General features: G+C 39.5%; 1 protein-coding gene across 1 annotated transcript; it reads right to left on the reverse strand.

Annotated features, from left to right (window-relative positions):
- Nucleotides 1–1074: 1074 nt before the first annotated feature.
- pygma (phosphorylase, glycogen, muscle A) lies at nucleotides 1075–13114 on the reverse strand. Its single transcript, XM_073479058.1, has 20 exons — nucleotides 12762–13114; nucleotides 10843–10944; nucleotides 10671–10749; nucleotides 10432–10535; nucleotides 9442–9573; nucleotides 9228–9339; nucleotides 9063–9145; nucleotides 7278–7421; nucleotides 6960–7052; nucleotides 6553–6699; nucleotides 4570–4733; nucleotides 4300–4414; nucleotides 4119–4220; nucleotides 3511–3658; nucleotides 3334–3392; nucleotides 2965–3106; nucleotides 2582–2789; nucleotides 1929–2063; nucleotides 1639–1705; nucleotides 1075–1471 (listed from the first exon to the last, which is right to left on the reverse strand). Exons 1-20 carry the CDS (start codon nucleotides 13002–13004, stop codon nucleotides 1322–1324), a joined length of 2529 nt encoding a protein of 842 aa, XP_073335159.1. The 5' UTR covers nucleotides 13005–13114; the 3' UTR covers nucleotides 1075–1321.
- Nucleotides 13115–19624: the final 6510 nt, after the last annotated feature.

Here is a 19624-nt window from a genome sequence, read left to right on the forward strand (position 1 = left end):
CATTGTATGATTTTAGCGTCTTAACGAATGCATGACAGTGAGCTCAAAACCATTTACACTGTTTAACAGATCCCTGTGAATACATTTTGTTACACTGTGAGAGCCAAGACACAGATACCTCTGATTAAATCTTGTGTTATATTGCGAGGTGAGCCCAGACGAGTCAAGCCTTAAAGGTGCACTATGTAGTTTTAGAGAAGAAGTTTTAATCAGAACAAACTAAATAAACAAACTCTCTCTGTTTTCATGACTGAATAAACTGAATAAACAAACTGACCTTAAAGGACAACACAATTTCATACTGTTTTACTTTGTTTATATGTGGCGGACCCTGCCACCTTTCTAGCTTCAAACAGTGTTATGGGGAGTTTTTATTATTACCTCAGTCTGAATTTCTTCTCCAAAAGTACGTAGTGCCCATCCAACTTTTCATTTTGATCTTTTCACCATTGCAACAGTAATCTAAGTGATACTGAAATGTAATCTGTTTTATCCAGGAAGCCCATTATTCAATCAGCCTTTTGCCTTGAAACAATTGTGTATTGAGCCTATGCAAATCTACTCAGTATTGAGAGTCTCAATTGTTTGTTCATTGCAGATCATGTGTTGTTTACTGTGAGACACAATGCCAGTGTGAAAATTAAACTTTAAGTATCTTATGCATGTTGAAGGTTTTCTGCTGTATTTTTGTGATAGATCTTAAATGTACAACTGATTCAATGATTCTCTGAAGAGTCACAATCAGTGAGTTCACTGTCCTCACACTAGTACCTTTCGTTCCCAGTTGAAGGTGACTAACACTTCTATATGCATTTGCAAACATTGGCAATGTTTGGATAACACTGTCATTAAGTGAACTTTGGATTTGCGTATTGATTCTCCACATTATAATGCTTTAATAAATCTGGAAATTCCTGGTTTTCCCAGAAATAAAAAGGTGGAAAAAGAAACTTAGGCTGTTTTAGTTTTTCAGACACATTTTATTCAGAATGGATCTGAGTGGAAATACAAGAGTTTATACTGCTGAATAAAAAAAAAAAAATGGATAAGTTCTGAAACCCCACCACAAAGTGCTTGAATCCACTTTATGTTTTATTTTAACAGTTTTATTACACCATGAATGTGCAGGTATGAAAAAAAATGAAACTTATCCAGTCCAGGAGTTTGTGTGAGACAGAGTGTCATCACGCAGGAAGCATTTAATGCTAATTCCTTTGGACGTAGGTGTGCGGGGGACTTTGAGCAGACGCGCAGTATCTACCATGATAAGGCGTTCGTGCTTTGTTACGAGTGGGGAAAGATTGAGGGCCATGTGGACAGTTTAGGGCTTGTCATCAGGGGCGGGAAGCTTCTCGAGTGTGGGCTCCATGCCCCAGATCTCACGAGCATACTGGGAAATGGTGCGATCGCTGGAGAACTTGCCACATCCGGCAATGTTGTAGATCACCTTCTTGGTCCATTCCTTGGGGTTCTGATGTAGGAATGAAAGTGATTGATAAGTGATTGGTATGATCAGTGATTCTTAAGATTTCCAACTCTGAGTCTCCATTCATTAGTGGTTATACTCACAGGGAACACAAACTACTTAAAGTCACTTTATAAATGCATTATTGAAAAATTCCTTTATAATGAACATACCTTGTAAAGAGCATTGACCTTCTCCTGGCATTTAATATAGTCTTCATAGTCAGCAAAGACCTTAAATCTGTGCAGAAAAGCATTCGATAGTATAAATTACAATGTAAATACATGTGTGTATTATTATGAGCACTGAATGTTGGAGTTCATGCAAAGGGCTGTGAGTTGTTTTGTTTTTTCCTTTTCTTTATTTTTGCACCAGCATGCAAGTTTATACACGTCCTTATTTGCATGTGTGTGTGTATGTGCACGCGTGCGCCTCGGGCTGCGAATGTTAGATGTGTCTTTACCTGTCATGATGCATCAGCATGTTGACAATTTCTTTAAACAGGTCATGCTGCTTTGGGCTAAAGAAGCCTCCAGCAATCTGGTCAATAGCCTGTTTCAGCTCTGGCAGGCGGTTGTAGTACTCATGAGCGTGGTATCTGAGAAGGACCGGAAAAATAAACAATGTGCACATTCAGAGAAACAGAAGTACAGCAGGCTTGTTGCTGTAGTAACCATCCTGTTAATGAAGGGGTGGTAATCAATGCCTAAACAGTGGCACCAGCAGGTTCCACAAGGCCACACCTTTAAGTGTAGAAAACATCAGCCTTGGTGGACAAAACACTTGAGTCTAGTGAAAGTCATCATTAAAAAAACACCCTCTGTGGGAGACAGCAACGCTGCAGGATAGTCAGAACACATGGAGCTCACTGAAAAAGTCACCAAAAAGTTCACCAAGTGGATCTGATAACAGGTAACACACTATGTTCTTATATGCAAAGACATAACATACTGCAGTTGCACAAATACAAAGACAAGGAAGAACCTTGTTTCAGCTCCTTTTGATGCCCCCTTGTAGGATTATGTCACGATCCATTTATTTTTAAGTTCTAAACAAATATTGGGACTTAAATGAGGCAGAAGCTGAAAATGTAAATACATTTGGACAGATCTTTACCCTTTCACGTCCATTGCATCGACATCATCCACCCTCATGCCAAAGATGAAGAGGTTGTCCTCGCCGGCCTCCTCAGCCATCTCAACGTTGGCTCCATCCATGGTGCCGATGGTGAGAGCGCCGTTCAGCATAAACTTCATGTTGCCGGTGCCAGAGGCCTCAGTCCCAGCTGTGGAGATCTGCTCTGACAGGTCTGATGCGGGGATGGCTGAAAGATGACACAGAGTGTTGATGACTCTAATAAGCATTTTGTGTTCGTGTTTTTATGAAAAAAAATGGCTAGGGACATCTGCAAATGAGCAAATCAGCTGGGTGATGAGGATTAGAACAGATAGAAAACGAGAGAGGAAAATGGGAATAGAGGGCAATGATTTTTTAATTACCTCTCTCTGCCAGTGTGACTCTGTAGTTCTCCAAAAAGATTACTTTGAGACGGTCTCCGACCACGGGATCGTTGTTGACCACCTCGCCAATAGCCGTGATCAGACGGATAATCATCTTGGCGGTGTGGTATCCAGGAGCAGCCTGCATGAAAGACAAGGTTTGAGGAATGATGTCAGTTGAAGTTGACCTGTTACACTTTTTCATTTTTGTCCTTTCCTTCAGTGGTCTATTGTATTTAGGTTCTTGTGCATGTAAAATGTCTTGAAAGTTAAAAATGTAAAACAAAAAAGCATGTAAACATATTCCAGTAGTGACTCAAAATAAAATTATGAAAACGAAAAATAATATGTTTCTTCTCAAGTACAAACCTTTCCTCCAATCATGACAGTTCTTGGAGTCCACTGCTTGTTAGGCTCCTTCTTGATGCCTGGTGGAGATATATGAATATGAACAGATTACAGGACTGAGGTGTTCAGCAAAATCTTAAAAACCACAGCATCTGAAGTAAATGTGTGTGGCAGAAGATTTTAAGCGTGTCGACTTACGGTTATAGTAGGTGATGATGTGCAGACAGTTGAGCAGCTGTCTCTTGTATTCATGGATTCTCTTGACTTGAACGTCGAACATGGAGTTGGGGTTGATCTTCACCTTGTAGTGCTCCTCCAAGTGCACAGCAAACTTCAACTTGTTCTCCTGTATTATCGAAACATCAACTTCATCACATAAAGGACAACTATTTCAAGACACATTCGTCATTTAGCTAAATAATTCTATAACGGCACAGTCAGGCACAAGAGAGAAAGACACAACATCTGCACAAATGTCAAAGAAAACACACTCCTTGACTGCTGACTGCGGTTGCAGAGGCTGTTACTGGAAGCTGTGACATTGATTACCGCAGGCTTGAAAACAGCCTGATTATATGTGCAACACACCATGGAACAATCAGTGTATGTTCTCCTGAAAAGGCACAGATTGCTTGGTGTGGAATATGTGCAACTCTCTCCAGGGGTTTGTGCTGTTGAGCAGGTGTAGCAGCTGTATTTACATAACCAGCTGTAATAAAGTGCAACTACTTATTCACAAGTATCTTTTTATCATTAAGCATGAGTGTTAATTCCATCAAGCACAGAAAAACAAATAAATTCATCACCTGCTTCACTTTGGCAATATCACGAATGAAAGCTTCATCGTTCACAAATTTGCGGAGTTTCTGCAGCTGGTCGAGGTCACGGATGAAGTCCTCACCAATTCTCTGTTGACAAAAATTGAGAAAAAGTCAATATAAAGTATTTTTCATTCATATGAAATGTATGCGTTTGAACAGAGCTAACCTCGGCGATGACCTCAGCCAGCCCGGGGTTGCACATGACCAGCCAGCGGCGAGGGGTGATGCCGTTGGTCTTGTTCTGGAACTTTTTTGGCTCCATTTCGTAGAAGTCCTTGAAACTGGAGGCGAAGGGAAGCATCACATATATCAGAACCCACAACAGATGCAGCAGCAGAAATCATAGAGGCTGAGTGATTTATGAAACAGATACAGTACTTATGTTCTGTATTTTACCACTTTTACAGGCAGATTAGTGTTTATTTTAGGGACATACATAGTTGCTTTGAGGATGTCAGAGTGGATCTGGGCCACGCCGTTGACAGCATGGGAACCGACGATGCACAAATGGGCCATGTTGATCCTCTTCTGTCCGCCCTCCTCAATGAGGGACATACGGCGCATGCGGTCATGATCACCAGGATACTTAGCAGCAACTCTCTGCAAAGTTAAAAAGAGCATAAGACAAAAAAAATAACTAAAGTTTTGATTTTTCCTGGTGAATCATAGATTTTAATCATTATGCATTTTAAGGTATGTCAATGCAGCTAGTCTAAAATAAAGGTGTAATATGTAAGTATTGAGTTGAAAACATCAAAACTAACAAAAATTATCAACAGAGTCTTAATAAATTACAGTTTTTACATAATGACATCTATTTTGTTGGAGCGATATCTACTAAAGTTAGCATGCTAACCAGTTAGCCCTGGCCCGTCCCGGTCCTAAGCTCCTGTACTAGCGGTGTAAACACCAGCACTCCTTTGGTGCTCCCAATCTAGACCACTACATGCACAGCTAACCGAGCTAACCAGCTAAGAGCAGCAACAGTTAGCAGCATTTAGCCTTTACTCTTGTGACATGATGGGCCCTATTTGCTTTGTGTATGGCCTCAACAGCTGGCCAATTCTTACATATTGCACATTTAAATGAGCGGTAATAAGACAATTTTAAGTAGGTAACTGAAATTCTGTGTGTTATAGTGCAGGTCTGGTTAAGCTGCAGCTCATAAAACCTGCCTGTCACTTCATGTCAGGAATCTTTCACCTTCCTGAGCCATGTAATTTAACTCTGACAAATGTTGCAATTAAGAGTCAATAAATGCCATTTTGTTCTTCAACTTTTACATCACACCATTTAGGTGCCCGTGCTCGTAGTCTTTAAAGTCGGTACTTGCATTTTAACAGGTTTCTCTGTAGTCTCTTTCCACCGTGGCAATCTAATAATACGCAATCAAAATTAGATAAAACACCAAATACAGTAATTATTGTCTTTCTTTTGTTCTGCTTTTCCAGCCTCACATGTTTTAAAATGTTACTCTGTGATGGACTTTGATTTAATAGTCATTCAAATCAAAGGTTGAAGAACAACTCAGATCTTTAATTTAAGCAGCATTATGTAACCTTTTCACTTAAAATAACCGCGTCTTAAATCATGTTGATGGTACAGTGTCTTGTAATAGGGTGAATGGTGTCTCTGTCTCAGCCACTCTGGCCCCATCACTTGTTCCTGCACTGTGTAACTTCAGTGAGAGGGTAGGATCACAGCGTTACATACATGTTTACTTCAACGTACAAGTTTTCAACACATAACATGTGTTTGCTTGTAGCACCTACATTACATCTGACAAATTGTTACAGACCTGGGATTTGTAATTATGACAACTGTGCAGAAATTTACACGATAAACGTGCAAAAGTATTAGCATTAAAATATACTTTAAGTACACAAATTACTCATTACACAGAAGGACCCATTTCAGAGTAACATTATGTGATGGAATTCTAATTATTGATGCATTCATTTGTTCATCACTTTAATGTTGCAGCTGGAAAAGGTGGGGCTTAATTTCTGCTGTACATCTTGCAGGGCTACTTGTGTATTTCACCAAGAAACCAAGTTTCTTTATCCATAATCTAAATAATAATTGATATGTTGGTTATTAATCAGAAAAGAAAGTATATATACCTGTCAAATACTTGTAGTAAAACAAGTACAATATTTCCCTCTGGAGTAGAGGGTATAGGTACCTCAAAGTGTACTAATGCACAGCACTTTTTTTCACCACTAACCAAATTCATTGCTTGCTTCGGCATTATGTAACTTATGTAAAGTACTGACTGATATTCTGATGACTAGGCTTTATTACTACATTGGTACTTAGAGAACACTGACAGTGTTTACTTTCACTGCTAGTAAGGAGGAGTACACACTGTATGCAGTACATTTGGATATGACAACATGTTGTAATGTGCAGTACTAACCTCCAGGTGGCGACGGTTGATCTCATAGACAATTTCTAGGTGGCGAGGCAGCAGATGAGCAAACAGGTCGACTGGCCAGCGCTCCAGAGCTTCAGGAAGGACGGTGTGATTGGTGTAGGCACAGGTGCGCACGCAGATGTCCCAGGCCTGAACGCCAGCAAAAGGAAATATGCATGTATGTATGTTACTGGGCAAGACTTTGAGAAACATTGCAAAATTAGTGTAAATGATTCCACTAAATGTGTCTTATTAACTACACTAAAATGTTTATGTCCCATTCAAAACCTCTGCAAATGAAACAAAATGAAGCAAAGCAAGAGTGTCATGGTTTGAAACACTTAGATACATTCCTAATTTGAAAAATAAAACTTGTTGAGGCTGTAAGTGTCAGTGTTGCTCTTCCTCACCTTATCCCATCCAAGCTTCTCTTCATCAACCAGAACCCTCATCAGCTCAGGAATAGCCATGGCTGGGTGAGTGTCATTCAGCTGGATGGCAACCTGAATATGCAGAACATTATCGAACATCAATACAGAATTAGAATACAGCATGAAGTGCTTTGTACATACTGCTCATGTCAACTATTCTCACAAGATACAATAAATCCCTCCTACAACCTGTTCCACACGCTGACAGAGGCAATTTAACGACAGCACAGAGAGAACATCAGGGGGGAAACCTTTTCATTTTTGACAGAAACTATTTTGTTGAGTTTTTCGCTTCACCTTGTCAGGCAGTTTGCTGAAGTCTGTGCGAGCGATCTCCCTGGAGCCAAACTTAGAGACCTTGAAACGACGGATGATGTCTTGCAGGGTGGCAGATACCACAAAGTATTCCTGCTTCAGACGGAGCTCCTTCCCTTCAAAGAACTGAGGATGAAGACACATATTTGTCTGATTCTGTTCTGCAGGCGAACATGAATAGCTTTTTTTATTCTTTAAACATAGCCTTTTGCATATTACTGACTGGTATTAGCTCATGGACAACTGAAATCTTTTCATTTTAAGAAAATAATTACCCAGTCCTAATGTAAAAAGAAAGTGCTGTTAACTCATTTTAGAGCAACATCAAACACCCATCTATAATATACAGTCATATGCTAATGTATGTGTATTATATATGTGCATACATTGTGTAAATGTGAAGTTCCATTGAACAATTATTTGAGCTGAAATCAGTGTTCAGTGCTGATCCTTGAAGACTCAATAATACAAACATTTTCTTCGTCCTCTGAAAAACAATTTGGTAAGTTCACATTTAATAAGCTGCTGATGTCTTTGAAGCAAATGTTTGGGCTTTTTTGTCATCAGTTGTTGATATAAAAGGATAAGTTCACCCAAAAATTAAGCTTCAGTCATTATCTACTCACCCCCCCATGCTGTTAAGTCAGGTGAAGTGTTTTTTGAGGCTCTTTGTTATCCAAGTCTCTAGAAAGCCCCAAGATCCCAAACTGATTTGAAAAGACTTTTACACTGTCGACGCACAGCCAAGCTTGTGCACCAACTTCAGGCGTGGTGCTCCCTTTTAGCTTAGCCGCTACAGTGAAGATTTTGGCTTTAAAAAGGGAGTAAATAACGTCTTTTCAAATCAGTTTGGGATCTCACAGCTTCTAGAGACTTCGGTAATACCCGACGAGCTATATGGATTTTAAAAGAAAGTCCACATCTACTTCAGTTGCTTGAGAGAACACTGCAACAGTGTTTCATTGTGAAGCTCCTTCATCTGACTTTCCATTAACAGGAGGGTGAGTAGACAATGACGGAATTTTCATTTGTGGGTGAACTTATCCTTTAATATACTTTTTCAAAGGGCAGTTGAGGAAATATCACCTTCAATTTGCAGTTAAAGCATATTAGTCAAATAAAGAGGTATTACAATGAAACTGCAGGGCTAATTATTTCTACCCTGAATTAATCAATGAGTTAATTTTAAGCAATCAATTCTAAAAATCCCAATGTGACATCGTCATTGATACGATCAAATATATCAAACTGTTAAAAGTAGTAAAATTAGAGAAACTGGGAATTCAAATTTCACAAATCAAATCACAACATGATCAAACAGCAGTGTGACTGGACTGACTATAAACATCCTGTCCACCAGCGCGCCTGCTCTCACTTGCACAGACATAAATTATCAGACCCGACATGAGTTACAGCTCGAGCTACAGTAGATGGTTATCTCACAAATCCTCCTCCTTGAGCCTTCAGGGAGCCGACCGCACACGGTGGTCACTTTTTATGTCAGCTATAAAGGATAGCTTCAGAATAAGCTAAAAGAACTCGAGCTCTATAGCTGAAGACAAAGGACTCCAGTAGGGGTCCAAATTATGGAAATCCATCCCTTAACTGTGTTAAGATAAACCCTCCAGCCATACAGGAGCCATACAGTCCACAGCTCTTAAAACATTCAACATTCAGCTGCTTCCTCTAATCCAGGTTTACATATGCATGGCCACCCTATGAGAGCACGTCTGGTGGATTAAAGGTAATATAATCATATTTTCTTACGTTGTCGTTGGGATACAGCACACGGGAGATGTTCTCAGCCAAGTTTCTGTCCAAAACAGCCTGAATGTAGCCACCGACATTGACTGGAAAGGAAAGAAAAACACTTCTTTTGGCCATTCTCATTTGAAAGCACGACTGAAAACATGATCTCTTTCAGACACATACAGTCTTTGAGGTTGAAGTCGCAGGGTGCCTTCGCAGACCACAGCCTCATGGTGTTGACAACATTGTTTCTGTAGCCGGGGATAGGGGTGTCATACGGCAGAGCCAGCACCACCTGCCAGTACCATGGCAGGAAAAAGAAATAGATAAATATTTAATCTCAGAAAACATCTTTCTATTATCACACACACTAATTTACTTTGGATCATATTTTCACCTGAGCGTCAACCCATTTGACGCCATCAGGGTGATGCTCGGTCCTGCCATAGAATTGCACTGGACGCATGTACTCGGGACGGGCCTTCTCCCAGGGGTTACCAAAACGCAGCCAATCATCAGCCTCCTCAACCTGAGTAATGACATACAGTTATATTACAGAGAGGCAGGGTTGGGTTGTAAAGGATTACACCTAATGAGGATTAAGTAATCAGATTACAAATAAAAAAGTAACTATAATCAGCCAAGAATACATTTGTAAAAATGTGTATTATAGCTGTGCTTGATTGCTTTTTAATTACATTTTTAAAATCTGGCAATTTCAAAATGATTAAACTCATCTTTATGATAGCCAGTGGTCTGTTAGCTCTCTTAATGACGATTTACGGAGATGGAGTTTTTTTCCATTCTTATTTACATTGAAAATGGAAGATGACATTTTGAGTAAGTGCTTCTCCTTCCCTTTGACTACAAAACAGCAGTTACAAAAACGTACACACAAGAAAAGCATCCCACATGTTGGAGGATACACACAGTACACCTGTAGTTTGGGCAAGAACTGTTTTGTGAGGGTTACTTACAGTGTTGTAAAAAGCATTTTTCAGATGATCAAAATCAGTGGTTTTCAATTCAGTTGCTGATAAAATAAATTAATCTAATTTAATTTAGGTTCACTACTTAGAATAAGGTGCAATAATTCAATGTTTGATATTGAAGTAATCTAAAAAGTCAATGGATTAAATTACGTTAATTGTATTGTAATGGAATATGTTCCTAATTACAAAAACTGCAATGCATTTTGTATTCAGAAACTGCCTACATTTCAAAGAAAGAAAACCCTGTTGAAGGGGGAAAAAAACATTCAGGTGAGCAGCTTCTTCCCGGAGCCAGACACAGAAAATGACAAGGAAGATCAGTTCCTGATAAAAGAAAACTGATCCAGCAGGTGATTTATAGTGAAACACGAGAAGAAAGAAGGATGGAACCTGACCTGCCAGCCATTGACAATTTTCTGATTGAAGATACCAAATTCATAGCGAATGCCGTAACCATAGGCAGCCAGACCCAGTGAAGCCATGGAGTCCAAGAAGCAGGCTGAAAGATAGAGACAGAGCATGAAGAAAATGTAACCAGCTCTTGTATGAAAAATGCATTATTTAAGTCTGTCAACAGAGATAGAAACTCTTTGAATTTATCAAACATGAAGAATGAAAGGAAAAAGATGCTCACCAGCGAGGCGGCCCAGACCACCATTTCCCAAACCAGCGTCTTCCTCCATGTCCTCCAATTCCTCCATGTCCAGACCCAACTACAGAGGACAACACAACATGGACTAATTAAACAGACATTTTCAGAAGCTGCCTCTTTTATTCTGATAAAAGTTGAAGTGTCTTTGTCTGACCTGGTACGTGGCCTCATCACAGGCGTTCTCCAGTGCCAGGTTCACCATGGTGTTCTGGAGAGCGCGGCCCATGTAGAACTCAAGGGAGATGTAGTACACACGCTACAGTTTTGGGAAGAAGGGGAGAACTAATCATTATCAAGAAGACCGAACTGTCTTAGGAACACTTAAGAACATTTCCGGGGATATTTTAACGTATGATTAGGGTTACAGAAAGGTCTCCACAGTAGCGTGATGGGTAAAGATTTGGCACTGAAACCAAAAGTCAAATGTCACAACAACATCCATCCTGTGACTGGGAAAGAAATCTTCAAGTTTTATGATTTAGCTTCATGCTTGGGAGAGCGTAGAAATGTGCCACCTGAGCCTGTGTTTAGCCTTTGCCATTTAGTTGTTTTATTTTTTTTTTCCTCTGACACAGAGAGGAGGAGAGAGGAGAGGGGGACTGGAGGAGGGGGGAACGGGTTGCTCTGGGTATTACATAACACCAACATTTAGGCCCAGGCAAAAAATAGCTCCTATAGAGGTCGCTGTAAAGGTCAGCCTGAGCCTGATACCCTTTCATTGTGGAGTTCATGTGTGGAGTGATCAGAGACAAGGTTCAGACACACGTGTAAAATAATAATGAATACGACTGACGGAGCAGGATCTCCTGAATTATATATGACTGCATGTTCCAAATCCTATCAGACTTCAATCATCAAATTTGTGCTGATTAGCCCTTTTTCCATCCAATAATTCATGTTAGCAATGTGAAAAATGAATCTTGTAACAGTGACCCTGCTGGACATGATCTAACATGCACCACGAGACTCTCTAGACCGATCTCGGATGTCCTTCCTCCGCCGGGTCTCTGTTTAGACCTTTAAGGGCTTCACCTATGACCTTTCAGTCTCGAGCGCTGGAACAAAGTGATACAGTCGCAGAGGTTGCAGCCCATCAACATGTGTTAAACAGTGTCTGAAAACTGGCTCGATGTGAGTTACTAAATGTCTCCCTGCGGAGATTAGGGGCTCTGGCACTTAAATCACAGAACAACAACCTTGCGGAGTTAGCCGTGGTGTGCAGGCAAATTCTCCTCCGCTGTTGAGAAAAGAAAAATGCTCCCTTTATTCAGTGGAGTTATTATTGATCTGGCAAGGAACATTTTTTTTTTCCCCTGCAAAGTAAATGCAACTGGAGATGAGTATTACTCGAGGTTCGTGTGACATTTTGAAGGAATAATGCGGTGTGGTTTGCAATTCTGCTGCTTTATTTTAGCAGCACTAGCTTTCAATTGTTTTTTGAGGCTCTTTGTGCCGCTGCGAGTACATTTGCTTTTCTGATTATGTGACCACGACATCCGACTTCAGACACCCTGGAAGGCATGCGCTCACATGACACAAGTAAAGGCTATGTGCTTTATGGCTGGACAGGATGGGGATAGAAGGTCATGGCTGAGGTTTAATGTTTCAATGCACTGTAAGAACTGCAACATACCAGCAGAGTGCTAAGAAGCCCCGGTGAAGTTTAAATGTCATGACTTGACATTACACGTCTGACATCAGGCTGCTTAAAGTACAGTTGGAGAATGTGAAGCCCTGGCTCTAACCCCCTTACCCTTACTCCAGCCTGAAGTGTGTTCAATGTGCAGAAACAACAGAGGTATTTCATGAAGCAATATAAGAATCAGGTTATGGCACAAAGAGCTCACAATGAAGGTGTAAACCAGGTCTTAGATCAATCATAGTTGCTGGTATTACCCCTTAATATCAACATTTTCACAAATACACAAATACAAGATGTGATACTGTTTATACTGTTATTGCCATTAAATAATTTATGTATATGCCATTACATATTACAATAGTAGCTTATAAGATATTTATCTATCAGTCAATTTCTATGTTCTTGTGTCTTTGATATCACTATTCACTTACTTTGGGATCTTTCTCATAGTAGTGCTGCTGGGTTCTGATCCACCTGCCGATCAAGTGTTCCCGCACAGTGTGGGCAAGAGCAAAGTAGTAATCCCTTCTGGTTGCCACATTTCTGTCCTTGACCAGCGTAAAGTGGAGATGTCTGTTGAAGTTCTGCTTCAGTTCTGCCACATTCTCAACGCCGGCGAGGCCTCGCACTGAGATCTGTTTCTTTCTATCGTGGTCAGACAAGGGTTTAGACATGGTGGCACGAGTTGTAACAGCTCAGGGCTCTGACTCTGGAAGAATGTAAACAGTACGACAACAGGCGCTCACACAACCGGGCCCGGAGACACAGCAAGACAGGCACCCACCCCACAGGCTCGGGTTCAGCATTTTTAAAGGCACGACGATGAATATTAAGCAGAGGGTGGAGCAGATTGGGTGCATTAGGTGTATGGTAGGGCACATGAGGGGAGAGGTTTTGAATAACGAAGGGGCCCATCTTGAATCAAAGATGGCAGCATACATGACAGGATTTACTGTATTTATCATAAACTGGGGAATAAGAAGGTTGAATGAGATTTAATCTACTTTTCAGTTTCTTAACTTGATTTACTGTATGCTTGTCAAAATCAATCAATAATTGACAATTTCATATTGTTGGACCCTTCTAAGTAGTTACAGTGTCCTGGGGACCTTATCCACTTCTGAAGATGGCTTTTTATTTAGATATGGAAAATATATATATATTTCTGAGTGCGTATTATTACCTTATTAATATTTTAAAGGGGCACTATGTAGTTTTGGAGAAGACATTCAAACTCAGAATTTAAATATTTACAATATTAATGAAGTAATAATACAAACTCAGAAATATATTTTGTTTCCATAACTGAATAAACAAGCTGTTCTCAGAGGAAAATAAGGTCCCCAGAACACTGTTTGAAGCTAGAAAGGTGGCAGGGTCCGCCACATATAAACAAAGTAAAACAGTATAAAATGATGTTGTCCAGTAAGGTCAGTTTGTTCATTTAGTGTGTGTAGGCATAAAAAATGAAGACCTTTCTCTTCTGATTACGTTTTATTCCCCAAAACTACATAGTGCACCTTTAAACGTGTGAAAAGAAACTACTGACACATGTGAAATGGGCGTTTTCACAACTGATTGGCTGTTTCAAATATTTAATAAAAATAACATTTAACATACATTTTCACATTGTGAATTACATACTGTACATTCATATGTTACTGGCTTTTTTCACATGTGGAAACAATGGTAAAACCTATTGGCTTTCCATATCTGTATTGTATATTGCTTTATTAAGACAATCTACAATGAGTGATCCAGCATCAGTCATTTTATCAGGAAAATAATTCTTGCCTTATAAATACTCAGAACATTATCTTTATCTAGTTACATTCTTTAAAATGTAACTCCTCCACTGCCCTGTGTTGTCTGATATTGTAGAAGAAACACAGGCTGCAGATAATATCTGGCAGCTACAATGGCTAACTTGTTTTTCTCCCCATAGTTGGCAAGAGTGCCTTATTCAGCAGATGGTGGTGGTACATTAGATTATTAAAAAATGTATTTTGTTGCACCTTAAAAGCAAAGCACTGCAAAATCTGCTAATTATCATACTGTAGGGCGACACCGTATTCATAAGTTTCTGCATTAGAGTGCAGTTACAGGACGTTATTTTGTTTTAGCAACCCATACTGCAGACCCAAGAGCAACTCTTAGCATTCTCATGTGAGTGTATTACTTCACCGGTACTGTACGCAGTGGTATTGTAAGTAGTTATAGACCAGTGATCCAGAGTCTGTGTAGGTCACATATGTTCAAGAGCCCAGAGCAATAACTGACACAAAATCAGCTGCAGCAGAGCTTCTCTATTTTCAGCTCTAGCACGCCAAACTATCGTGAAGTCCTGCCCTTCTATAAATAGTAACTCTGACCCAGTCCCAAAGGCCATGATATTTGAAAGGCATATCTTGTTAATGTCAGCAAGAGCCGGTAGACAACACTAGTATATTACTATGAGTCGGACCGCAGCATAAGGGGGAAGGAAGTGTTTACTGAGCTGTTCTCAGTAGGATGCAACTTGCGCATTTATCATTATCTTGTTAAAAGGGGGTTTCTGCCTTGGGACCAAAACTGGTTAAATGCTGGATGAAAGAGCAACGGTTACTTTAGTGTCAAGATGTACTGGAGTGCACTGCACTTTAAATAAATGTTGACAGGAAAAGTGTTGGGAGTGAAATTAGCCATTCATTCTAACCACTCTGCTATATGACTGGACAAGATAGAAAAAGACAGAAAAAAACAAAGGATGCTACTGTCATACACACCAAACAGTTGGACGGTAGCTAAACAGAAATCAAATTGCAGGTGGTTGTTGAAGAGTTTGGCAGCGCTTCACGGCCCCTTTTTGCATCTCTTGATGAATTTTTAGAACCTACACAGTATATATAAATGCTTTCTACACCATTTCCTGTGATGTTCCTTTTAATGTTCAGGCCTGCCAAATGACCCCCAGAACAGAGGAACCATCGCATAACAGATGACAGAGATTGAAGCTGGCGTGCCCCCGATTTGTCCATTATGATGAGCAAATTATGTTCTTACATGTCTACTGGCTGTTCTGTCAAATGGTACATCAAGCATTTCAAGACCACACTGAATGAATGTACTGCCTGATGGAAACTGTGAAAGGAAACAAACAATATTCTCGATGTGAAAGCAGATTTTCAGCGACGAATGGAACTGTTACGACAGTCGAGCCACCAAATAGGTCCATGTGCCAGCACAACGTGACCGTCTCTGTGGTTTTTTATCAACACTATCTACCATGCTGTCTGTCTTTTCAGCCGACACGTTCTTTTATGATCTCTACATCATGTAATAAGGAAGATACATTGAAGTTTAATTAATTTCAATTTTAATTTCGATCTCTAGAGAATATTTGTTCAATTAACTCTGGTGTTAATGAACATTCTTGATTGGCCAACAGTAACTACAGTTATTAAGGTGCCTGTGTCGTCTTGCAGGCATCAGAAAGGGTTGTAAAAGGCAACTGATTGGCGTAGGCAGGTGCAAACTGGGATTTATGCGGCAATTTACATATTCTCACTTTTTTCATATTCTTAACATGCATGCTATTTAAGAAAAATAGGCAGAAAAGATAGGGAAATATAGGGATAGGGTGTGCAGGCAAAGCACAGAGTAAAATGAGGAAGAAGAAAGACTCTATGTTGATAATTCTAAGATTTGAGGGGCAAACATGAGCTTCCTTATATTTAATAGCTCTGACTGGCTGAAAATATCAAGTTTGGTGAGCTTAAAGGAGACCTATCATGCTTTTTCCTTTTTTCCTTCAGTAATAGTTTCTTGTGCATGTGAAAGTAAGTAAGTAAGTCAAAAAAGGTCAAAGTCCACACCAACAGAAGCTCCTCTCTCCCATAGAAAACACTGCTCCTGAAAGGGCTCGACAGTAGTCCCGCCTTTTATTCTGTGACTTTGTGACATCACACTACGTCACCATGTCATACATTTGCATAATTTATGCCTAGCGGCTAGTCTGACATAAAAGAATTGATTTAGCACTGCAGCTCTGTTGTTGTTGGCGGTGCTGGCTCGGGCATGTGTGAGCTGACCAATCAGAGCAGACTGGCCTTAAAGAGACAGGAGGTGCACTGGATGATTAAAGCATGTAAACCTATTCTAATAGTAACCCAAAATACAATTGTGAACCTGAAAATATGTCCGATTTAATGTAGTATACAACTACATACAAAAAGTAAAACGTTTCATATGTGTTCGTATAAAGGTGGTTCTTTTATGTACGTTGCTTGCATATGTAACTTAGGTTTCACAACATATTCGTAAAATGTGTTTTGGATAAATTTTCTATTGATCCAGGTCTGTCTTCATGTTTTCTGGCACTGAACAACAAAAGCTGGGGAGATTTCTGTTTTCTCTGTTCTTTACTCTTCACAATATGAAGCTGACATTACAGCCAAACCTCCCCTCACACAGCCATAACTGTATCTGAAAGCTGTCACACAGAATAATGTGTTACATTTGCAGGTGCAATCTATGTCTCACACCTCCGTGTCTAAACATCATGTTGCACTGCATCCTTTTCATGAGAATTCGATTTTTTTTTTTCATTGAAGCTATTTTCTTTCTTCTTTTTCCTCACTCAGTTTGGCTAGCGGGTGAATTCAGGTCTTTCCAGGTGAAGGATGGATTTTTCTTTTTTTCTTATTTCCACAGCATCAGGATTCAGGAGTCATGGGATCGGCTCCGGTGGAAGCAACGGATGAAAAAACAGAAATAAGACTTGTCAGATTGTGGAAGAAAAAAATGTTGATATGTGTGAGTTCACCTGAGGTTTGATTAGTTCAGCACATTGATGTGAGATTCAGTAACAAACTAATAGGTAGCACAGGGGCATGTGGTTCAGGGGAAACTTGCCAACGCACTTGAATATAGGTCAGAGGGATATTCAGGCTGTGTGCCAGTGCCAGATAAAATGTCGCTTTCTCTGTTTTAATGGTTTTTCAGTTGTCTACATTCAACAAAAACACACTGCTGCTGCGCTACAGCAGCAAAGCACCCAAATAATCACATTCTGAGTCGGTCCGTGGCTGTAATTCTCTTTTGCCTTATTCGCACGTTGACTCCCAGACACATTGTTAAACACAGACTGTCGGTGGGAAAGCTGCTTGTTCTCCTTTGCCTGAAGAGAATGAGCATCTTTGTTTACATCTCACCAAAATTTAAGGACTTAAGGTACAACACCTACTACTTGGCACGCGTTCATTTCTGCATGAGGCTGCAGCAGGCGATCGTTAGCAGGCCTCATTAAGATGTATTGGGTTTAATTAAATTGCATAACTATTGTAGTTATTATTAAAAATGTTTGTCTAAACTGTAAAATCTGGACTTGCTCAATTCACTTTCACACACCGTGAAATCAGTTATCTCCAGTTTCCCTGCAAAGATTTCTAATAGTGACAGACAAGATAAGTATTATTGTTTTGTGTGTGTGTGTGTGTGTGTGTGTGTGTGTGCGCGTGTGCGTGTGTGTAATACAATTTTATCTCTGATGGTTGGAAAAAGGCATTTAATTGCATCCACACTGCACATTTCTGTTGTGTAGAGTTAAAGCGCTGTTGCGTTCGCGGAATACTAATCATCTGATTTGCATTGCATTTACTGCTGGCAATGAATCAGGGCACAGTTGGTTCATAGGGACGTTGTTAAGTTGCGGTGGTTTACTCAGGTCAGATGCTTCATTGTGTCCGTCTGTGAACCTGTCAACATGAGGCCAGCACAGGAGGAATACTGTCACCTGGTGGTACATCTGGTAATGTCACACAGGTTTGTTCTGCAGTAAGTAAACTGGGGAGGAACCAACTGCATCTATGCAGAGTGAGCATTATTGGCTAATTAAATATTAACTTATTAGCACAAGATGTTGTAGCTAATTTAAGTGGCACTGCACCGATTTGACACTTGTAGTTCAAGATTTCACATTAGAAGGAGCTTCTTAGCTCATGAAAAGGAGCTTAGGTTTGAAAAAATAACCCTGATGATGCCTAATAAAAGACACAGACACTGAATTGCATTATGGGAAGTGTAGGATCCAGTGTTTGCTTTTTGTTTGTTTTTTTCTTAATCCATGCCAGGGACTATAAATTAGAAAATTCCAGCCTCTGCTTCTTTAATTCTGTTTTTAATCTAACGTTTGTGCTTCCCCGAATGTTATGAAAATACCAATCGTCAAAATTGATGACTATACAAACTTAAAAATTGCAGGAATACACCTTTAAAGAAAAGTTATCAGAATATTTCATAAATTGACAGTGTCGTAGGCAGTATATTCTTGCGTTCACAAAGAATTCTCTGGCGCATGTGGTGATGAAATACATTTTGTCAGAGAAGCATCGAATAAATGTTCTGTAGATATGAAGGGAACACAAGAGAATTTGCAGAAAAGCATCAAAATTCACTCTTTGATTCCTTCAATTGCAAAATCAAAGTTCATGCCCACAGGTGTTTTACATTTTACTCTACTATAGCTCCTCTCAGGACTATGTACAGACTGTGTTTGATTGACAGCTCCCTCACTTGCCTGTTGCACCTGTTAAGGCAGGACAATTAACAACTTCATCACCTAATTCCCAGCATAACTCCACCCATCTTAAACCTATAGGTGGAGGTCTAACGAACCTTAATAACTGTACACACCTGTGTGAAGAACTTCTCAGATCTTTAACTTTAGTAAAAGTAGCAATACCACATTGAAATACTCCATTACAAGTCAAAGCAATACATTCAGGAAGTCAGAGGAGCTCATTTTAGACCATTTATCATATTATTCCATTATGATTGTTGATCCATTATTGTGTACATCATATTTATAATTCAGATGGTTAATATGAAGCTAATTTTAATGTATCTACATATATTTTATATATATATATATATCACTTCACACATTGCTTTGTAGCTTGAGAATTTACCCCTGGGGATTAATAAAGTCTAATATAATAATATTTTATCATATTTTTTAAAATTATATTTGGTATAATAAAACTAACTCTGGAGAGTTACTAGTGTCTAAAGTCATCAAATAATTTTAGAAGAGGATTTTAGTGGAGTGGGAGGATAAAGTCGCAGAAAATGGAAATACTTGAGTTAAGCATAAGTATTGTACTTAAGTGCAGTACTTAAGTAAATGTACTTATTTACTTCCTGTCACTGTTTTTAGGGTATCACTAACATGGTCAACCAGCAGCACACAATACTAAAAACATTTCAATTTAGGTTCTAACATTAAGGTTTGTTCTAACATCTTTTTATTTTATTT

The sequence above is a fragment of the Pagrus major genome, chromosome 13 (assembly GCF_040436345.1).
Source record: "Pagrus major chromosome 13, Pma_NU_1.0".
NCBI classification, from domain to species: Eukaryota; Metazoa; Chordata; class Actinopteri; order Spariformes; family Sparidae; genus Pagrus; species Pagrus major.